Here is a 22,700-nt window from a genome sequence, read left to right as displayed (position 1 = left end):
TAGAGATCTGAGAATGATGACAGACAGACAGAAGAGGCCTTAGAAAACATCCAGTCCAAGGTTTCTCATTGTGTGGTCCTCTGACCACCTGTACCAGAATCACTGCAGACCTGGTAAATTACAATCTCTAGAGATATGGCACAAGAATCTACAATTTGATTAGCTTTCAGAGTGATCCCAATAAGCACTAAAATTTGAGAACCATATAATAATCTAGTTTATTTTGCTCATTTTGCATATAACAAAAATGACCTGGCCATATTGATAAGTGACTTGCCCAAGTTCACACAGCTAATTACTGGTAGAATCAGAACTAGAACTTAGTTTTCCTGGTTCTAAGTTTGACTGGGTAGCTGTCAAATAGGGAATGTTGGGTAGAGTAGATAGGGCTCTGAGTTTCTCAGCTTATCCAGACAGGGCAGTTTTGATTCTCTTTGCTTTACACATTGGACTTCTATATTCTATTTAAACAGAGACTTAATTTTTTTTTTTTGCCAAGAAGATGGTTGGACAATCATTGCTTCTGTACCTCTTACAGTTACAGGAGTGGATGTCTAATTTATTGGTACTTTAATTCAGCCAAAAAGCATGCATTAGGCACTGCATTATTAGCTAGGGATAGGAGTATAGCCTTTGCTCTCTGGGGCTCACAGATTAGTGATGAGGTAGACCTCACAGTCTTCTCTATAAGGTGATAAGTTAGAAGTGGAGCAAAGTACACTAGGAGCCCAGGAGAGGATGCTTTTAACTTTGAAGTGTCAGAGAAGACTTCCAAGCTAACAGTAAATTTTGGAAAATCAGGTAAAACCTGTAGCTATCCTTACAGTAAGATTTTTATTTTCATCTCCAGAAGAGATGATAAGTGGTGTGTTATAAATTCATATCTTAAGCTAGTAGAATAACAGCCTTTACCTGGATACATATATATCTTTAGTGAGAGTTTGAGTTTTTAGATAGTAATAGCAGGCAGAAGTATCACACAGAAATATGATAAAGTTTGGTGCTCATACCACATGGGGAATTTATAAATAATGCAAATTCCAGGGTCATTGCTTCAGCAGTCTGATTCAGGATTTCTGGGGATTGAGAACCAGTGTAACCTAAAAATGTTTATTGGTATAATTGCCAGGGTTTAGTGACTGCTTAGGTACTGGTACAGGGTAGTGAGAGAGAAGGACTGTTAGAGGATGACTCCTAGGTCTCTAGTATTGTAAAGTTTTAGAAATGATGTGCTCTAGGTGATGTCAGGGGAAAATATAGGGCATGGCCCTGGATGTATATATGAAGGCAGAGGAGGGATAGGGAAGACTACATAGTTGGATAGGTTGATTGCCACTTGGAAAGTTACTCAAAAATTGGTATGGAGAAGATGACTGTGGCTCAAAGTCTTTAATAAATGAGCAGATAGTATCTGAGGTCAGTGAAGACAACAATAAGGAGGAGTAGAGGGTAGAATAGCCAGTACTTCCCAAACTTTAATATACTTGTGAACTGCTTGAGGATCTTGTTAAAAATGGAGATTTTGATTCAATAGGTCTGGAATGGAGCCCAAGATTCTACATTTCTGATCAACTCCTAGGTGATACTGAAGTTACTGGTCCATGGACCACACTTTGAATACCAAAGATATAGGTCTCTGGTGTTCCAACAGCTGCGCATCAGACTTTCCTGGATATTTGAGTCCCTTGTCCAGAGGTTCTGTTCTAATTGGTATGGAGTATAGCCTGGATATCAGGATTTTTAAAAGCTCAGAAAACTGTATGGTGCAGCAGAGTTTGAGAACCTATTGATATAGGCTGATTAGGCTAGCGGGTGAGGTATATCATAGTGTGAAAGTGGCAATGGGAATAGGTAAAGCTGACTCCACTCTGGATCTTGCGGTATAAGATATTGGGGGAGGGGTGAAGTCCCCTGAATCCTGTACTGGAAAGAACCTGGGTTCACCTACAACAAAGGGTAGGAGAATGAAAAGGAGAGATGGGTAGGAAAATGTGAGGAGGTTCTGACTAGGTGGTGGCTGAGAAGGACTGGGATGAGAAGCACAACTGGATCCATTCCACCAGGTTACAAGGCTGCAGTTAGCGACCTGTGATGGCCACTAACAGCTGTCTTTGCTGGGCTTTCCATTGGAATGTTATTGAGCAGGTCTCTTTGTGTCTCTAAAGAGAAGAGAAGCGTCTTCAGCATGTCCAGGAAGGAGTGAGCCAGCTATTCCATTTTTTTTTAATGACCTCTGGATTTGTTTCCTAAGGCTCAATGGAGTGAAACTAGAGTTGCTTGGACATCAAGCATTCTCTCCCCCAGGGACTAGTTATTAATAACTATTGAACACCTGCTTGTGATGCATATGAAATAATCTATTGTTATTTTTTTCTCCAGATATTATAATAAAAACAAGTGGCAGGATGTAGCAGCTGTGGCTGAATTTTCACTTCTTTGAAGACTTGAATGTGAAGTCAAAGTCCGTGAAGCAGAATGTCTGCCTAAAATTACATGAAATTCAAAATTCAAAATTCTCTGATTATTTGTGATATATCCTGATGTTGAAATTCTGTTGAGTCTTATAAATTACTTTTAATGAGCTGAGAAAGAATCTTCTGCCTGCTTCTTAAATATATGTATTTGTATTATAAAATAACAAATAGCTTATATTAGAAGACTGTACGCTAAATAGATGACTTCAGCTATTTATAAAGACCCAACACCAGGATACTAGGTAACGTCCTTTGATGGTTTTTTCCCAAGTTTATCCTTTGTATGGATTAAAGGTAGTAAAATTGTTGATGCTTATATTACAAGCTATTTTTAACAGAACTTAATTGAAACCACATGAGTAAGAGACCTAATTCCAGGTCTGACTGAAAGAAACTCTATACTTAAGGTTTGCTGAAGCAGGGAATGTATAATACGTACAATCAATCACACGCAAAGTATTTAATATATTACCTCATCTCCAAACAACCTTCTTTAGCTAATACTACCTATCTGTAGGATCTTTTTTTGTTTTTTGGGATAATATAGCTATTGTGGCATCTTGGAAATGCCCTTACTAAAAAGGAACAATCCTGTTGTCAGTGAACACAGTGTATAACGGTGAGATTTTAACTCTGTTGGTTTTACTAATGTTATTAGACATAAAAGTAAATGAGGCAAATTTTCAAAGCTCCTTCAATATGAAAGAAAATTGTAAAATTGAAGAATTAACTGAGGATACATAACCCATATAGCACTCATTTTTAAATAGGATTCCCATGAAAATATTCTTGTAAACGATTTGACAAGCTCTTAAGCCACTAACAAAACTATTTGTGATTTCAGTTCCACATTTTAATCTGGAGGTGAAGTATGGGAAAGTTGTTAGGAAATGTAGAAGAGATCATTAATGATGGATGTTAGAACCAAATTTAGACCTGAATTCTAAATCAGTACTCAGCTAAGTCAGCAACTCCTGTGGTAGTTTTAAAGCAGAAGTGTGATAAGCAGTGGGGGAAGAAGAAATGGAATAGAAGGCCTATTACCTGCCTTCAAGGCATTTATAATCCAAGGGGGAGGAGTGAGAATGAGAACAAAGTATTTGATAGTTTCTAAACAGGTGGTAGGTTCTTGTGAGATAAAATGATACCTGATTCTTAGATTGGGCCTAGTGGGGCTGGAGGAAATAACATTTGATAGTTCCATATTGCTGATAAGAAAAATATAGCTATCTTAGAAAGATAAATACTTGGCCAGGCTGATGTGATTTAGAAAGCGAGAGAGCCAGGATGTGAAAGTAGGACTATGTGAGTCCAATATTTTTATCAGCTGGAGCACAGGGAAAGGTGGGAGGGAGGAAGGAGTTGCAATTGGAGTTCAAGGCTTAGTGGTAGAGGACATAACTTCGATTATGATTAAGAGGAAGGAAAGTAGAATAAGCCTGCTTGCTGTCTGGTGGACGTTAGAAGTTCCAAGAGGATTCCTGTTGGCAAATCCTAGAAGAAGCTTATACTCTTAACTTTACATTGGTAGGTGGGCCTCAGACGTCTTTCAGTGAACCTGCCTGGAAGACCATCAGAAAGAACCATCTCTTTCTGGGGAGAGGGTCTCCATAGTTTTCATCATATTTTCAAAGTGGTCTGTGATTTTTAAAAAGTTAACAATGGGACTGGATCCCTTTGCTTTAGCATATAATTAATTACATTTCATTTTTAAGCACTTAAAATTGTATTTTCAAATTACACTTTGTGAAAAAAAATCTCAGGTCATAAGTGTGAAAATCCAGTTAAAAATTCATGAAAGGCCAGGCATGATGACGTTTCCATTTAAAAAATTTTAACTGGAGTTTTTTTTCACCTTTCCCAGGTGTAATTTATCATGGTTTGTTCAGTTATGAATAGCCTCTTTATCTCATATTGTGTATACAGCATATGTGTTTATATGAAGGGTGTGGTGCCCAGACTTTCCAAACAGATGTTATCTTCAACCTCTCCTGCTCTACTGTTGCTTTCTAACCTGCATTTTTAAAAAAATTATTATTATTATTTTTTGTGGTACGCGGGCCTCTCACTGCTGTGGCCTCTCCCGTGCGGAGCGCAGGCTCCAGACACGCAGGCTCCGGACGCACAGGGTCAGCGGCCATGGCTCACGGGCCCAGCCGCTCTGCGGCATGTGGGATCTTCCTGGACCAGGGCATGAACCTGTGTCCCCTGCATCAGCAGGTGGACTCTCAACCACTGCGCTACCAGGGAAGCCCAAAATGTGGAATCATCTTATATCTTAAATACTCCCTTGATTCCATATGTTCTTCTACCTACCCAATAATTCTTTACCTGTTTACATCCACACTTCCTAAAAAGAGTGCTTTCTGCTTTCTCACTGATTCCCTCACTACTCAGCCCTTTCTCCTCTTCCTTCCCCTGCCCCAATACACATAAAGTCTGGTATCACCTCTGATCCTTCACTGACACTGGTCCCCTCAAGGGTACGAGCAACTACTTTGATGGTAATCTAAGGAGTATTTTTCAGTTCTTGTCTTACCCAACCTTTCCCAGCTAATGATGTTGTAGACTATTACTCTCCTCTTGAAAGCCTCCAGTAAGGAATGACCTCTCTGAAACATTATTCTCCAGTTTTTCATCTCATCTATAGCTCTTTCTCTTCCATTTCTCCTGAAGGCTCATTTTCCTCTGTCCAGTCTTTAAATTTTGTTGTTTCTTTGGGTTCTTCTAGGGCTTCTTCTTACGTTACACAGTCTCCCTGGGTGATGTCATCTATCACTGCCATCAGTTATCATCTCTGTTCAGTTGACCCCAAATCTTTGTCAGTAACTGCCATGGATATTGGTAGTGGAGATGTGTGGTGACTGGCCCTGTATCTGTCCCCCAAAAGGTTTGCTGTCTTTCCTTGTATTCCCACAGCATCCTGTACTTGCCCACGTCATAGCATTTATCACAATGTACTGTAATTGCCTTTCAAATTCTACTTTTTCTCCCTTATATTGTAAGCTTCTTGAGTGCAGGAACTACATCTTGTTCATCACTGGATTTCTATTCCCCTCTGCCTCCATTGTAATTGGATTTTGAGTTTCCAGGTCACATGGTTTAGGTGGGATTGATCCCACCCTTAGTTCCAGGGGTGGGCCTTTAACGGTTTAAGTCAATTACCATGGCCCTCCTAACTCAGGCACAGTGATTGGTTCAGGAATGGGTGCAAGGCCTAAAATAATCTATTGGATTAAATCTCAGAGCTTTTTCTGGGAATGCTGGGATACAGACATTTTACTTTTCCTCTTGAGTTTTTATCTGAAAGGAGAGCTTCTGGCAGCCATCTTGTGTCCACAAATGGAGGCCTTGCCTGGGAATGGAGTTCATACAGAGAAATTAGAGCTGGGATAGAGAAACTGGATTCTTGATATCATTGTTGCAGTCTCTGGATGCAGCTGTACCTGAACTGCACCTACTTGAGCTCCAGTTATGCGAGCCAATCAATTTTTTGGTTTTTTTGCTTAGGCTAGTTTAATTTGGGTTTTCTATCATGTGCAACACAGAACAACCTGATTGATGGACTTACACAAGACCTTTCTAGAGTTCTAAGTCTGTGTAGCCAAATGCTTACTTGTCATCACTACAGGGATTCTCATGGTATCTCATATTCAACATATCCCAAACTCAACTTATCACCCCCTTGAAGCAGTTCTTTCTCCTATCATCTGTTTCAGTGTTAATATATTTTCATCTATCCAAGTTACCTGAGCCAGAAATTTACCGTCACCCATGACTCCTCTCTTTCTCTTACTTTCCCACAGGCAGTCAGTCATGAAGTCCTGTTGATTTTGAATCCTAAAAGCCCTCAGTATTTTCCATACCCCTCCATTCCCATGGCTATTCTCTGAGTTCATGTCAGTACCTTCTTGCCTGGCTTAGAATGAGAGCCTCTTCACTAGTTTCTCAATCATTATTCTTGTACCTTATAGCAGCTTTCCACAGCGTATCCAGAGAGTTTTTTAAAATGCTCATCTGATCATGTTTTCTGCTTAAAATCCCTCAATAGCTCCCCATATCCTCTGGATAAAGTCTTATCTTTTAAGTGATTTTTACAATTTTCTTTTTTTTTTCAAAGATTTATTTTATTATTTATGTATTTTCTTTCTTTTTGGCTGCATTGGGTCTTAGTTGCAGCACGTGGGCTCTTCGTTGTGGTGCACAGGCTTCTCTCCAGTTGTGGCATGGGGGTTTTCTCTCTGTAGTTGTGGCGTGCGGGCTCCAGAGCACATGGGCTCTGTAGTTTGAGGCATGCAAGCTCTCTAGTTGAGGTGCGTGAGCTCAGTAGTTGTGGTGTGCAGGCTTAGTTGCCCTGCAGCATGTGGAATCTTAATTCCCTGACCAGGGATCAAACCCGTGTCCCCTGCATTGTAAGGTGGATTCTTTACAACTGGACCACCAGGGAAGTCCCTTACATAGTTTTCTTAATCCAGTTCAATTTTACCATTAGATTATATTGTAGGTCACTGAATTTTTATATTCTCTTTTGCCTCCATCAGGCAGATGGAATGTGCTGTTCCATCTGCCTGAAACACTTTCCATGCCCACATCCTCTTTTCTTTAGCATATCCCATTTTAATTCCTATTTATTTCACCCTTCAGAAAACTCCCCTTAATTCCCCCAAAAGGTTAGTTGCTTTTCCTTGTTTTCCCCTGGCATCCTGTACTTGCCACATCATAGCATTTATCATAATGTAACACCATGTAATTGCCTGTCAAATTCTGTTTTTTCTCTCTAGACTGTAAGGTCCTTGAGTGCAGGAACTACATCTTGTCCATCATTGTATTTCCAGGTTATAGCACAGCTCCCAGACACATAGTAAACATATTAAGTGTTTGAAAAATATTTGTTGAAAGAATGTTTGTCATAGAGTGTGCCATTATTCTTGCATACTTCTAATAGAATTCAAGATGAGGATTTCAAGCCAATTTTATATTGAAGATAAAAGTTGGATTCGTTAAAAGCACTTATCACAATCTGTAATAACTTGTTTACTTGTTGGTTTCTTAAGGGCGAGGGCTGTACCTGTCTTGTACATTATTGCATTCTGGAACATAGCAGGTATTTGATTTCAGCATCTCTATTAGATTATTTCTCTTAGCATATGAAATTATCTAATATCTTCCATCTCAAAAAAAAAAAAAAGAGGAGGACAATTTTCCCTCCTCCCGTCTCCTCTCAATCCTCATTTTTCTGCTCCTTATCTCCACAAAACGGAGTAGTTGTCTATACTTGCTTTACCACTCCCTCCCTACTCTTTCTTTTTTAGTGCACTCCATTCAGGCTTTTGGTCACCCTTCCATTGAAACTGTTCTTGTCAAGATGTCCACGTTGACAAATCTAATGGACATTTACATTTTCAGTAACATTCAACACAGTTGACCCCTTCTTCCTTTTTGGGTTATTTTCTTCCCTTGTCTGGCTACTACTGCTCATGCTCATCCTTCTTTCCTGGATCCTTCTCTTCAAGACTTGTTAGTGTTGCCGTCTTTGAATATTAGTGCTGGACTCTCTTCTGTATTATACACATTCTTTCATTAAAAAATTTTTTTTAAAAAATTAATTATTTTTGGCTGCATTGGGTCTTCGTTGCTGTGTGCGGGCTTTCTCTAGTTGCGGCAAGCAGGGGCTACTTTTTTTTTTTTTTTTTTGCGGTACACGGGCCTCTCACTGTTGTGGCCTCTCGCGTTGTGGAGCACAGGTACCAGACGCGCAGGCTCAGTGGCCATGGCCCACGGGCCCAGCCGCTCCGCGGCATGTGGGATCTTCCCGGACCAGGGCACGAACCGGCGTCCCCTGCATCGGCAGGCGGACTCTCAACCACTGCGCCAGCAGGGAAGTTCGGGGGCTACTTTTCGTTGCGGTGTGTGGGCTTCTCATTGCAGTGGCTTCTCTTGCTGCAGAGCATGGGCTCTAGGCACACGGGCTTCAGTAATTGTGGCACATGGGCTCAGTAGTTGTGGCTTGCGGGCTCTAGAGCGCAGGCTCAGTAGTTGTGGTGCACGGGCTTACTTGCTCTGTGGCATGTGGGATCTTCCCGGACCAGGGCTCGAACCCGTGTCCCCTGCAGTGGCAGGCGGATTCTTAACCACTGCACCACCAGGGAAGTCCCATACACATTCTTTCTAGGTAAACTCACTCATTCTATTATTTTAAATTCTGTGTATTAGCTGATGCCTACTGAATTTCTCTTCAATCCTGGCTTCTCCTCATATATTCTACTCAGATATCCACATGGATATCTAACAGCCAATTCAAACTTAATATATCCAAACTTAATATGCTTGATTTTCCTCTGCAAACCTGTACTTTCCCTGGTCTTCCATCAGGAAATGACTTCCATTTGGTTGCTCAAGGCAAAAACGTAGGAGTCAATCCTTAGTTTTCCTTTCTTTCACTCTTACTACAAATCGTGTTAGTTCTATCTTCAAAATAGTTAGCCAACATCAGCTCTTGCCTAAAATATATGGTAGACTCCTATATGGTTTCTCTCCTTCCACTCTTATTCTTTTATAATCCCTTCTCCACAGAGCAACCGATCTTCTAAAATCATAACTACTATCATGTCCCTCTCCTGTTTTAAACTCCTACAATAGTTCCCATCACAATGTAACTTCCTTTGCATGATTTACAAGGTTCTACATAATCTGGCTCCTTGTACCTTTCTAGCCACATCTCATACATCTTCCCCCTCCCACAGTGTGTTCAGCTGTTTTGGCCTCCTTTTTCTTCTTCAAACAGGAGATACCCATTCCTGCCTCAGTCTTTGTACTTTTTCTTCTCTCTGCTAGAATGTTCTTTACCATCATCTTCCCGTCACGGGTTCCCTTTCATTCTTTAGACCTCAGTTCAAATCCCACATCTTTGGAGAGGACTTTCCTGACCACTCTATCTAAATTTGGCCCCACCAGTTGTACTATTAACTCTTTCTTTCCTAGCTTTTAGGACTACTTGCAAACATCTTGTTTACTTTGCCTCTTCCCACTAAGAACTAAGTTTCTGAGAGTAGGAATAGACTACCAGAACAGAGTTTGAGACCTTTGAGGGACTCAAGAAATATTTGTTGAATAAATGATTGTTTGTTTTCTGTTGCCTCAAACAACTGCCATTCCCTTATTATATAGCAGTAAATCATCAGTTGGCTTAAGAGTTTTTAAAACTGAGGTACCGTCATGAGTCCATCTAAGTGCCATTCAGGAAGTTTTACTTTATCATCTTGATTCTGACTATCTTGTTCTGAGATGTCATCAATGAAAATTTAACTTGTTTCAGAAAAATTTAGCACAATTGAGGTTGTGCTTACTAGCATGGTGGTTAAGGGAGCAAGATTCCAGTTTTATTGTCACCTTTTGCTATATTTGATAACTGGAAATTGGCTGTAGTGAGAAGTGCCCCTGTCTTCTATGTTATTGGAATCAGTTGGACAGAGCCCCAAAGGCTGTTGGGGTTTGTGGGGAGGCTGAATCTTCTACTCCTGATTGAAAGTGTAGGCCTTATGTCTAATTTTCTAACACAGTTCCACATTCATATAACATTAATGAATAATTATTTTCTTTCTCACATTTCCTCCTTGCTCCTAAACTTAAAGAGGCTACTTTAAGACACCTCAGCTTCTCTGTGGGAAGAGGTAGTGTTAAGTAAAAGGGGAAAAAAAGATAATATACACAGTTATTGAACTTGAAAATATTTTCATTTTAATCTGCATAATTAGGTATAGTTATATGTCCTCTTTTATGACAAACTTGTATCATTTCAGTGCTCTCTGAGTCTATAATTTGAGTATTACACAACAACATAAAGGAAATGTGATGAATGATAGCAAGTAAATTTTTTTTCCTGTACCTTTCAAGTATAAGATAAAATGAGACCACAGAAATGAAACCTTTACATGATTAGAGAACACTAATACAAAGTATCTCTTATGCAAGTCCTAATGTTCTTTCCATTACTATTAATATATATAATTATCCATGAATTAACTTTTTGCCAAGATGAAAGCACACAAGATTATTGTATTTAGAAACTTCATTCTGAGGGGACCTGGAACTACTCTTCTCTGTGCCAGCCATGGAGCGGCCATCATTCCTGCTTGTGTCTTTTGTCAAATATAGACAGGCTTGAGCCCGTTTCCACTTGCACTCATTTAGTGATACTTGCAAGTGTCAAAACAAAACTTCCCCAAATGATCGCTTCATTAATTGACTTATAGGATGTGTGTTTTCTCACTTGAAAAAATTTCAGACTTCATTTTTTGTTCACAAAATTCCATTCCGCATTCATATTTTGTGAGAAAAATATACATAGCTATTTTGCCTCATTAGAAATCTTTCAGCATTTGGCGCCAGAGAATTATCTTAAGTTTATAGGGGATACAGTCTTGCTATTTTGACCTTGTATTGCTCAGTAATTCTGGAGCTTGGGCAATGTACGGAGTAACTCTGAATGACTCTTAACCTGAGCACCTCAAATGTCACCTCCTCAGAGAGACCTCCCCCACTCATTTCATTGTTTCTCATTCACAACACTAGTAATTTCAAATTACCTTTTTTACTTATTTACTGTTTCCTCATATAGAAAGTTAGCCCTATCTTTTTTATTTTGGATCCCCAGTGCCTAGACCAGGGACACTTATAAACATTGTGGAAGGAATAAATTAATTTCTTAATCACCTATAAATAGTGCTTTAAAAATTCTTGTAACATTGAAACTCAACAACACGTTGTTACATGACCACTGAAATTCTCCGAGATATATACTCTTCCTATTACTTCTTTTTTCTATATAAGACCACTTATTTTATAGCATAAACTCTAGCTGCAAATCAGTGGGAGCTGGTAGCCACTTTGAGACAATTTGATTTGTATGCCTTATTAAGTGAAATTCTCAAAAAAGTATTTTAATCTAACCTTCCAAACCACATACCAGTAATTTCAACATTCATATCTGTCAGAGAATTGCGTCCCATGGTACAAATTCCTCCTGCTGGAGGGGCAGTAGGGGAATGAATAGGGGAACTGAAGATCTGTAAGACCAATTTGATCCAAACCCTGATAAATTTTGGTTCCCTGGGTTTAAGTAGACTGTACGGTCATTTATGAGCAATGTTTTTCTTTGGAAAGGGTTTTCCGCCTATTAAACTCATTTGTTCACAATTCCACAGTTCCTCTCTCTCTCCATATCTAGACATTGAGTGTAAATCCGGAGCCTCCTATGGCTAGCTCTTCCAAGGGGCTAATTCCCGGTGTGTCAGGGTTCGAGGCGCAAGTGGGAAACACCGAGGGCCGCTGGCCTCAGTGCCTGGCCGAGGCCGTCTCTGCCGGAAGGCATGGCTGCGGGCAGTGTCTTGGCAGGTCCTCCACCAGACCCGTGAGCCAGGCCCGCTCAGTCAAGCTCTGAGCCTAAACCTCTCGCGGCCCAGAGTGGGCGGGCCTGTGATCCGGGGCTTAAAGTCCAGCCCGTGCCGCGGCCCCACGGGTACGCTCGCGCACCTGGTCTACTCCGTGGGCCGCCGGACTCCGCCAGGCGCGGACGGAGGCGCGAAGCCGCAGAGACTGAGCGGGGGACGGCGGGGGGAGGGGCGATTGCCAGTGAGGCCCTGAACTTCTCTCTTTGTCGTGGGTGCGGGAAGCGGAAGGCTTCTACACTCCAAAGTCCCTGGCATCGTCCCCGCGGCACCCTGCTGTAGCCTCAGGTAGCAACTAACAGCATAACGGAGAAGGACCAGGACCGGACCACGTTCCTCCTTCACGTCCCCAGCCACCCCAGTTTCCCGCCCCTCCCCTCCCCTCCGCGCATGCCCCGCCCCGTGAGCTGCCACGTGAGGACGTCCACTGGCCAGCCTATGGGCGTCAGCTCCGCCCCACGGTCCCGCCTTGCACCCTGCTCCGCGCGCCGCCACGTGATGCGGCTCACCGCCAGCCAATGGACGCCGGCCTTGCCTCGCGCCCCGCCCTGCGCGCCGTGGCCGTTTGAAGTGACTAATTTCTGTCATATGACTGAGGCGCCTATGGGGGTGGCGGGGCAGCTCTAAAAGCGGGGGCCTGGCGAGTGCTCTGTGGAGCGACCCCGGCCTGGCCGTGGCCATCATGGCCCCTACGCTGTTCCAGAAGCTCTTCAGCAAGAGGAGCGGTCTGGGTGCTCCCGGTCGGGACGCGAGAGACCCGGATTGCGCGTTCAGGTAGGTCGCTGCAGGGCGAGGGGCGAGCGGCGAGGGGCGCGGAGCCGATGGCCTAGTGGGCTTCGGCTTCCAGAGGTGCTGGGGCTTTCGGTGCTTACGCTTGAGCGGCAGCGTCGCCCCGGCACCGGGATCAAGGCCGCGGTCGGGAGGGGCCGGGCAGCTGCAGACCTGCGCTGGAGGGTTCGAGCGAGGTCCTCTCTCGCCCACCCACCTCTCCCACGGTTGCCCCTTCCCCCTCGGTCTGGGTCTGTTTGTTTACGTCCTGCTCGGCAGCCACGCGCTGCTCTGCTCCTCCGGACCCAGCATCGCGGCCTGAGCTTAGGGTCCACACGCCTTCCTGGCGACGCGTAGGGTTGGGCGCGGGCTGGATTGGACCTCTACCGCCGTCCTCCGGGCCGAAAAGTTCTCCCCTCCTCCCCGCGGCCAGTAGTTCTCTGGGTGCTCCATTCCAGCTTGGTTGCTGTTGTGGAGAGAGCCGCACGTTTTGGCCAACCTTCGGAGTAGAGAACGCTGGAGGAGCGTGTAGGCAAGCTGCTGTTCTTTCAGATTTCTTGTAAACCTAAATTGGAGGTGTGCAGATACCGGACCCAGTGGCCTTAATGTTGCCGAAGGAGAAATGTGAAATCTAAGAGGTTGTGGTTATTACTGACCAGAATGAAGCTGCGCTGAATCAAATGAAGCATGGCCGTAGAATTGACCATCCTTGGAACTGTTACTAAAAACGAGTTTTTAAAAATTGAGAACGATAGCAACATATTTTGTGGTATTACAGGCTTTGTTAATTTTTGGTTACAGTACCTGTTGCTGATAGAAAAACTTTTAAAAATTGTAAGACAATAGAATATAAACCTGAATTCTAGGTAAAATTTAGTTTCGAAACTGCATTTGAAGAAGAGATTGTCTTTCAAACAGCCTTCATACTTGTTGCTGTGTGGAAACTTGTAAATGTAACTAGGCTAAATGTCAAATATCACTCAAACCTGGTAGGATAGCATAGAGCCCAGTTGTACAGTAGTAGTAGGAAGAGATGAGTATCTGTTAAATTTTGCAATAGCCAGAGTCTGATATGAGTGTACCACACTGGTTGAAAAGGTTTTGATAATCTTAAAATTATTCACTCTCGCTAATGCAGGTCCCATTAGTAAACATTCAGTAACTTGTGGAATTGAAGTATTAAATAGAAAGAAATTTGACTTTTAGAGGAAGAAAAATCTCAGTGGTGAACATCTTGGAGCAGTACTTAGTAAAGTTATCTAGCTTTTGGTCTTTTCTACTGGGAGATAAATGTCTTGCCATGCTTATCTAATAACTTTAAAGATTTCTTTAGTATTTTTCTTTTGAAAAATGAAAGTGCAGTCTAGATAGTACTACATTGAGCCATCCAGTAAATCAAGGGTTAGTAGAAAGCAAGTTCAGGAGAGATATTAAAAAGGTGACATTTGAATAGGTTTTCTATTTCTGGGTAAAGATTTACTTTGGGGTACCCAAGTTTCCAAGCATCTCAAGTTATTCTTGTGAAAAAAAGTTTATTTTTTTAAAATGTAAACTCCACTATATGTTGTGTAATACTACTTTAGAGTTGCCAAAGCACTTTCTCATCAGTTATCTCATGTGATGTTTCACAACAACCTTGTGAGATAGGGCAAGTAGCAGTATAGATAACTACATGGTCCTTTTTTTTTTTTTTTTTTTTTTTTTTTTAACATGGTCCTTTTTATGTGTAAGAATTATGTGTAAGCACAATAACTGCAGTACAATACGGAAAAAGGCATAGAAGTGTACATGTGAGGAAATGAAAACTGGGTAATGTCACACCCTTAGTAACTTGCAAATTTAATCAACCCAATCTTTTTTTTTAACACCTTCATTGAGCTATAATTGACATACAATAAAATTGAGCCATTTGAAGTCTATATTTATATGAATTTTGTTACATGTATACAGTTGTGTACCCACCACCCCAATGAATTTTAGAACACTCCATCATCCAAAAAATTCCCTCATGCCCCTTTGCTATCATTTCTTAATGCCTTCTCACCCAGGGCGATCACTAACTTGCTTTTGTCTAATGACAGAGGTTTTGGTTTTTCTAGAATTTCATATAAATGTAATCATACTGTTTATAGTCTTTTGTGTCTGGCTATTTTAACTCAGAGTGATGATTTTGAGATTCATCCATGTTGTTGCATTTATCTGTAGTTCGTTCCATTTTTTTGCTGAATAGTGTTCCATTGTATGGGTATACCACAGTTTATCCATTCACAGGTTGGCAGACTTTTGGGTTGTTTTCAGATTTGGGCTGTAAAAACAATGCTGCTGTGAACAGTTGTGAACAAATCTTTATGCGGAAATACCTTTTCATTTCTCTTGGAGTGGGATTGCTGGGTCATATGCTAAGTGTATGCTTAACTTTTTAAAAAAATTGCCAAACTTTTCTAAAGTAGTTGTACCATTTGTATTCCCACTACTAGTGTATGAGGTTACAGTTGCTCCAGATTATCTCCAAATCCAGATATTGATAGTCTTATTTTTTAAACAATATAGGAGGCCCAATAGTCATAAGCCATAATAGGGCTCTTGGGTAGGAAAGACCTGAAATAGAGAAGCCTTAGGACTTTTTAATATTGTCTTTCATGGTTACTCCACTGAAAAAGATGGTCAGAGATTACCCTCTTCCATTCAGTCTGAAGTCCCTTACCTTATAGGTTTCTGGTGCTTTGTCCTGTCTAAGGCTCTTGAGCTGGAGATAAGTGTGTAGGGTATCACAGGGAGAATATTATTTTAATCATATATAGAACTAAAACAGTAATTTGTTTTAACCTTTTAAAGAATTTGGGAAAGACAGGGAAGATACTGCTTTATGTTTTCTCCATCAGGCCACTTTCCAGGGGAAGTAAGAATTAAGTGTAGGTCTAATAACTGCAGTACATATAAAATGATTGCTTTAAAAATAAAATTCTCTTCATCTAAAAATGATGTTAATAATGGCAACTGTGCAGGGTTGTCATGAGGTATATTAGTGAATGTAACACTAAACTGCGTTGTGTTAATAAATAAGTCTCAAAAAAAAGTTCTTGAAAGAAGCCTAATTTGATGAAGAAGATTGTTTTAGAGTTATATATCTGTAGGACATAATTCATGTTTTGTTCTAAAAACGATTTCTGTATTTTTATTTTATTCCTAATACATGAACTTTTGCTCTTTTTGTCTGTATCAGTTAACAACCTCTTAACTGGTCTTTCTGCCATCACTCTTGCCTTTCTCCAAACTATTCTCAATAGTTCATCCTTTAAAAAAACGCTAATTCTGGGCTTCCCTGGTGGTGCAGTGGTTGAGAGTCCGCCTGCCGATGCAGGGGACATGGGTTTGTGCTCTGGTCCGGGAGGATCCCACATGCCGTGGAGCGGCTGGGCCTGTGAGCCATGGCCGCTGAGCCTGCGCGTCCGGAACCTGTGCTCCACAACAGTGAGAGGCCGCAGCAGTGAGAGGCCTGCGTACTGCAAAAAAAAAAAAACACAACACGCTAATTCTGATCAGCAGGCAAAATGGTATAGAATTTAAAATCTCCACAACACAGAGGTATTTTAAGGATTGAAAGAGATAAGTCATGTTGAGCAGTTAATGCAGTGCTTTAGTGCATGGCTTTCACAACCAGAAGTTGTTGTTACTATGATGATCTCATGCTTATGTATAAAATCATTCAGTTTAGGACCAAACTCCTTAACATGGCCTGTGGTGGTGTATCTTCTGTGAAGTCTCCAGTCTTGACCTTTTAATTTTTTAAAATAAGGTCATTTTTTTAACATAGCCATTAATCTATTATTATCTCTTATATTATCTATTAATATTATATATCTAGGGACTTCCCTGGTGGCGCAGTAGTTAAGAATCCTCCTGCCAATGCAGGGGACACGGGTTCGAGCCCGGGTCCGGGAAGATCCCACGTGCTGCGGAGCGACTAAGCCCGTGAGCCACAACTCGCGGGCTCTAGAGCCCGTGAGTCACAACTACTGAGCCTGCGCTCTAGAGCCTGCAAGTCACAACTACTGAGCCCACATACCACAACTACTGAAGCCCATGCACCTGGAGCCCATGCTCTGCAACAAGAGAAGCCACCGCAATGAGAAGCCCGCGCACCACTACAAAGAGTAGCCCTGGCTCACTGCAACTAGAGAAAGCCTGTGCGCAGCAAGGAAGACCCAATGCAGCCAAAAAACAAATATGTATCTATCTATCTATTATTAATTTATATATCTATTATCTACTAGTCAATATTCAAATTTTCTCAGTTGTCTCAGGATGTTTTTTTACAGTAGGTGTGTTTGAATCAGTCTGCGTATTGAATTTGCTGTTATGTGTCTTAAGTAATTTTTATTCTACAACAGCCTCCCCCCCTCTTAAAAATAGCATTTGTTGTTTTTAAACTGGGTATTTTTCCCATGAAATTTCCCACATTGTCTATTTGCCTGTTTGCTCTGTAATGGTTTCCTTTAATTCACTGGTTCCCAGCAGTCTCTGTTTTAACAAGACCCTCCAGGTGATTATGAATGCTCAAGTTTGGGAACCACTGCTATAACTTATTCTCTCTTTCCTGAAAACTGGTGGTTAGATACTTCACTAGATTCAGGTTCAGTTTTTTTTTTTTTTTTTTTTTTTTGTGGTACGTGGGCCTCTCACTGTTGTGGCCTCTCCCATTGCAGAGCGCAGGCTCCGGACGCACAGGCTCAGCGGCCATGGCTCACAGGCCCAGCTGCTCTGCGGCATGTGGGATCTTCCCGGACCGGGGCACGAACCCGTGTCCCCTGCATCGGCAGGCGGATTCTCAACCACTGCGCCACCAGGGAAGCCCCCAGTTTTTTTTTTAATTAAAATATTCCACAGATTTTGCAGTATACTTCGTATCCATATGTAATGTCTGGTTGCCCCATTTTTTAGTGCTGCTAAGATTGATTAGTGGTTTCAGGTGGTATCAGCTTTATTCTTCCATTATAAAGTTCACCCTTCACTAATGGTTTTAGCGTCTTTTGTTGATTATTGCCTGAATCCATTATCTTGTTAGGGGATGCAAATGGTAGTATTTTGATTCTTTAATTCTTTCTGCATTTATTTCCTGGAAGAACTTTCTCTTACTACTTATTTGGTTATTTGCTACAGGAAAGTCAGCATCAAAGTTTATCACTTTTCACAATAATTTATGATGAGTTCAATGAAGGTTTTCATTTTAATTATCATTTTTTAGTATTATCAGATAACTTGTTGCTTTCTTCTGGCCTTGTCTTAATCTAATCCCCTTCCTTTTCTATGATTTTATCACCTTGGATTTGTTTTAGGTTTTGGGATGTGCCATGGTGTGCTGTTTTTTGTTTTTGGCATAGTTTTATATACCTTTTTGTTTAGCTTTTTGTAGTGATCGTCTGGGCTTATCCGAATTTTTCTTTCTCCAGGAAGCCATTTCTGATTTCTCCCTGAGTTTGGTTTCACTGTAGTTTTCTTCCATAGGTTTCTGTATTTCCTTCTGTGACGTCTGTCACAGCTGTCATTACTTGTCCACACCTCTCTTCTTTGCTTGCTTGAGAGCCCTCTTCAACTTCAAGGTGTATTTTGGAGTTAGAACCTTGTAAGCCACATGATGGGTTGTTTGTGGGGAACAAATGCCTAGGTTTTTGTCTGGAGCAGCTAGGTAGATGCCTTTTTCGAAGGAGAGACTATGATATGTGGAGGCCTATCTTGAACACCTCACCAAAAGCAGCAGCTCTCTCCCCTGTTCTCTGTCAGAGCACACTGTTTATATCCTTCATAGTTCTTTTTACAACTTATCATCTCTCTCCCTCAAGTTCACATTGTTGAGTCAGTGTATACAGCACAGTGCCTGAGCCTGTGCTCAGTAAATATTTGTAGAATGAATATATTAAATAATTTTAAGGGCAGAAATAGTCAGAAGTTCTGTTTTGGACATTTGGTCTAGTGTTAATTGCTAATGAGATATTTGTCAGTTTAATAAAGTAAATCTGGAGTTTACCGTAGAGCTTGGGCCTGGAGATAATGAACTTGGGCTTATGATCAATGGTTAATATTAAAACTAAGGAAATGGGTGAGATAATCTAGGGAAAGGGTGTATGTAGGTAGAGAATTGGAAAGAACAGGTTTTGTACTGAGGAAATCTAAAATGTACAGATGTGGGGGAGGAAAGTCTACAAAGAAAGAATAGCTAGAGAGATAGGGGGAAGGCCAGTGGTGTATGGAGTTAGGAAAGCTCAGAAAGGGAAGTGTTTAAAAAAATGATGGAGTGATAAATTGTTTTGTATGCTGGCTGCTGACAGGTCTTATGAGATCAAAAACAGAGAAGTATAGTTGGAGTTGTCACGTTGGAGATAAAACTGGTGATCTTAATTTTTTTTTTTTTTTTTGAGGGGACATGTTTGGGGGAGTGAGTTGTGTATTAAATGAAAAGGGAGGAAATGGCTTCACTGCTAAAGCTTCTATTTCTGTAGGGGAAGCAATGTGTAGTGCTGCGTTATCTTTTCACTTTTCAGTATTCTGATTTTATGTCACATTTTGAGCTTCTGAAGTTCTTAAGGCTAGCTTCTCAATATTATCAATGTTTGTAAGAATCATACTTAAGAAGTTTTTTTTTAATGTGATTTTTAAACATTTGTTCATTCACAAGTTTTTTTGTTTGTTTGTTTGTTTCTTTTTGCGGTACGCGGGCCTCTAACTGTTGTGGCCTCTCCCGTTGCAGAGCACAGGCTCTGGACGCGCAGGCTCAGCGGCCATGGCCCACGGGCCCAGCCGCTCCCCGGCATGTGGGATCTTCCCAGACCGGGGCACGAACCTGCGTCCCCTGCATCGGCAGGTGTACTCTCAACCACTGCGCCACCAGGGAAGTCCACAAGTTTTTTTTAATTAAAAAAAAAATACCGCTTCATAAATTATACCTTAATCTTATATTAGAGATAGAAGTTATAATATTCTTTACAGAGAATCTTGTTGAGAGTGTATCTTTCTTATTAAAGTGAGAAGTGGATAATTTTAAGTTAATTTCATGTTAATGAAATCACTATTTGGTTCTAAGAATCTAATTTTGCAATAAGAAATGCAAATATTTTATTGTTTTTTAAAAAAACATCTTTATTGGAATGTACTTGCTTTACAATGGTGTGTTAGTTTCTGCTTTATAACAAAGTGAATCAGCTATACATATACATATATCCCCATATCGCCTCCCTCTTGTGTCTCCCTCCCACCCTCCCTATCCCACCCCTCTAGGTGGTCACAAAGCCCTGAGCTGATCTCCCTGTGCTATGTGGCTGTTTCCCACTATCTATTTTACATTTGGTAGTGTATATATGTCCATGCCACTCTCTCACTTCGTCCTGGCTTTTTATTGTTAGTTTGATTTGCTTTTCCATCTCTAGGTAGTGGTATTAGATTTGTTTTTTGGAACCATGTTTATTGAAAGAAAATAGCTTAGTAAAAAATGCAGCTTTAATATTCAACTTATAAAACTTAGACCTCATTTCTTACTAATATAATAACTATTGTCTTAAATCTTGATGAGTTTAAGTTATCTTTTAGGAGAGACTTGTTTAAAAAAAAAATCCCCCGTGTAAAACAACAATCTTCTTTATTTTTTTAAATTATTTTTTTAAATTTTAATTTTTTTAACATTTTTATTGGAGTATAATTGCTTTACAGTGGTGTGTTAGTTTCTGCTTCATAACAAAGTGAATCAGTTATACATATACATATATCCCCATATCTCTTACCTCTTGTGTCTCCCTCCCACCCTCCCTATCCCACCCCTCTAGCTGGTCACAAAGCACTGAGCTGATCTCCCTGTGCTATGCTATGCGACTGCTTCCCACTAGCTAGCTATTTTACATTTGGTAGTGTATATATGTCCATATATACACTACCACTCTTTCACTTTGTCCCAGCTTATCCTTCCCCCTCCCCGTGTAGAATCTTCTTTATTAAAAGGAGTCCTAAACTAGTCTTACACAATCTTATTTCTGTTCCTGGCATTACCATTCTCTTAGCCTACCAAGTTGAAAGTCAGAGAATCATCTTTTTTTTTTTTTTTTTTTTTTGGTGGTACGCGGGCCTCTCACTGCTGTGGCCTCTCCCGTTGCGGAGCACAGGCTCCGGACGCGCAGGCTCAGCGACCATGGCTCATGCGCCCAGCCACTCCGCGGCATGTGGGATCTTCCCGGACCGGGGCACGAACCCGTGTCCCCTGCATCCGCAGGCGGATTCTCAACCACTGCGCCACCAGGGAAGCCCCAGAGAATCATCTTTTACCCTTTCCTCTGATTGCCTCATTTGGTCATTTGTTAAGTCCTATTGATTCAAATTCTGCAACATCTTAGTTCTTTTTCATTTTCCACTGCCATCATCTCATTTAGACCTTTAATGCTTTTCATAAAAATTTGCCATAACTTTCCCACTTCGTGTGTGTTCCCCTCTATACTATCCTGCTAAATTGACTTTCTTAAACCATAATTCTGATCAATTCAATCAGAAATCTCCTTTGACTCCCTGTTGCTTAATAGAGGATTGCTCTGTGCCAAGCACTGCTCTAAGTACTCTACACATAATAATTCATTTAATTCTCACAATAGCTTTATTATAAAGTAGGTCTGATTATCCCTATTTTACAGATGAGAGAATAGAGGCACAGAGAAGTTAAGGACCTTGTCCCAGGTCACACATTTAGTAAGTGATATAATTAAGATATAAATTCAGACATTTGAGTTCCAGAGCCTTTTTTTAAACTCCTCAGCTTGTCATGTCAGCCTCCTCTAGAGTTGTAGCTTACTGTAATGGATCCCTGCCCCAGTGGTTCCTGTATATATAACCTTGGGAAGCAGTATCATGTCGTCATTAAAGGTGCTGTGCTGTATGCATGTCACAGTGGGGGAGTGGATGCTGAAGAGATTGTCCATTGTACCTACCATCTTAGAGTTGTTTTGAGGATTAAATGGCATGGTAGTCTCTCAAATGTTAAAATTCCTTCCCACACTCCCTCATCCCTCAGTTTATTCTTTCCAGTCTTCCTTCTAATTTTTCCTCTAGCTGTGGGCTCTGAATCAGACTACTTGATGTTTCTTGAGAATATTCTGGTTCATGTTTGCACACTGCTTGAAATTACATGGCTACAACACATCTTTCTTAAGGCTACAATAGAAACCATGTTTTCCCATCAAGGCAGTTATTTTCTTGGGTTGTAATTGCTTCTTTATGGACCTATATACTTCACTAGACTGTAGGTTCCATAGGGCACAACCATGATATAACTTGTTTAGTGCTGTATTCCTGGTGTTTGACTCACAGAAGGCATTCAGTAAATATTTGATGAATGAGTGAATGAATAAAAATAGTCACTGATTGAAAAAATTTAAATTCCTTTAACCAAGGATGTTTCTGTTTTGGGTTATTTGTCTAACGTAGTTACTTCTCTGTACTTTGAGCACATTTTTCTTTGACATCAGTGTTTACCAGTTTAAAGGAAAATTTCATTGTTATTTTGATCTTTTTAAGATAGTGAGAATGGTCTGATTTTCCAGAAATAGGTTAGATTCTCTATTTATATCTCTTGTAACACCTCATACTTCCCCTTCCTACCATTTTTCACATTCAGAATATGTGTGTATGTATGTGTACACAGAGTCTTCTCTGACGTACTTAGTATATGCTGAATGTATAAATGAACTCATTCTTTTATCCATTGAGTAATGTATTCTTTTTGGTAGTGGGAGTTTATTTCAAGAACACAAGAGGTTTTGAGGTACCATGGAATTTCTTTTCCATTTGAGCATACTAGGTCCTTAGACCTTCTGATTGTTAAGCAGACCTTATGGGGAAATGGAGCAACAATTTAACCTGGCTCTTTGGGGACACAACCAGAGCTCTAGGGATCTACTTCCTTGTACTAACGTTGCCCAGTATATAGTATCCCTTGACACAACGGCATTTTATCCCAAGTCACCCCAGAGAGATTACACCC

At 40.9% G+C, this 22,700-nt stretch overlaps 2 protein-coding genes across 3 annotated transcripts in view; both read left to right on the top strand.

Moving 5' to 3' along the window:
- Window positions 1–22,700, top strand: part of MEIKIN (meiotic kinetochore factor) — a 215,199-nt gene that overhangs the window by 150,181 nt on the left and 42,318 nt on the right. The gene's annotated exons all lie outside the window — the stretch shown is intronic.
- The window catches only part of FNIP1 (folliculin interacting protein 1), a 131,127-nt gene continuing 120,826 nt past the window's right edge, over window positions 12,400–22,700 (top strand). Inside the window, exon 1 of one of the 2 annotated variants that reach the window (XM_059061812.2) lies at window positions 12,400–12,694. In XM_059061812.2, the coding sequence (XP_058917795.1) occupies window positions 12,603–12,694 (92 nt within the window). In that variant the 5' untranslated portion in view covers window positions 12,400–12,602. The remainder of the gene's footprint in view (window positions 12,695–22,700) is intronic. The other variant, XM_059061813.2, reaches the window with a different exon arrangement.

Source organism: Kogia breviceps, chromosome 4, assembly GCF_026419965.1.
Source record: "Kogia breviceps isolate mKogBre1 chromosome 4, mKogBre1 haplotype 1, whole genome shotgun sequence".
Lineage (NCBI taxonomy): Eukaryota > Metazoa > Chordata > Mammalia > Artiodactyla > Physeteridae > Kogia > Kogia breviceps.
This window is presented reverse-complemented; position numbering and strand designations above follow the sequence as displayed.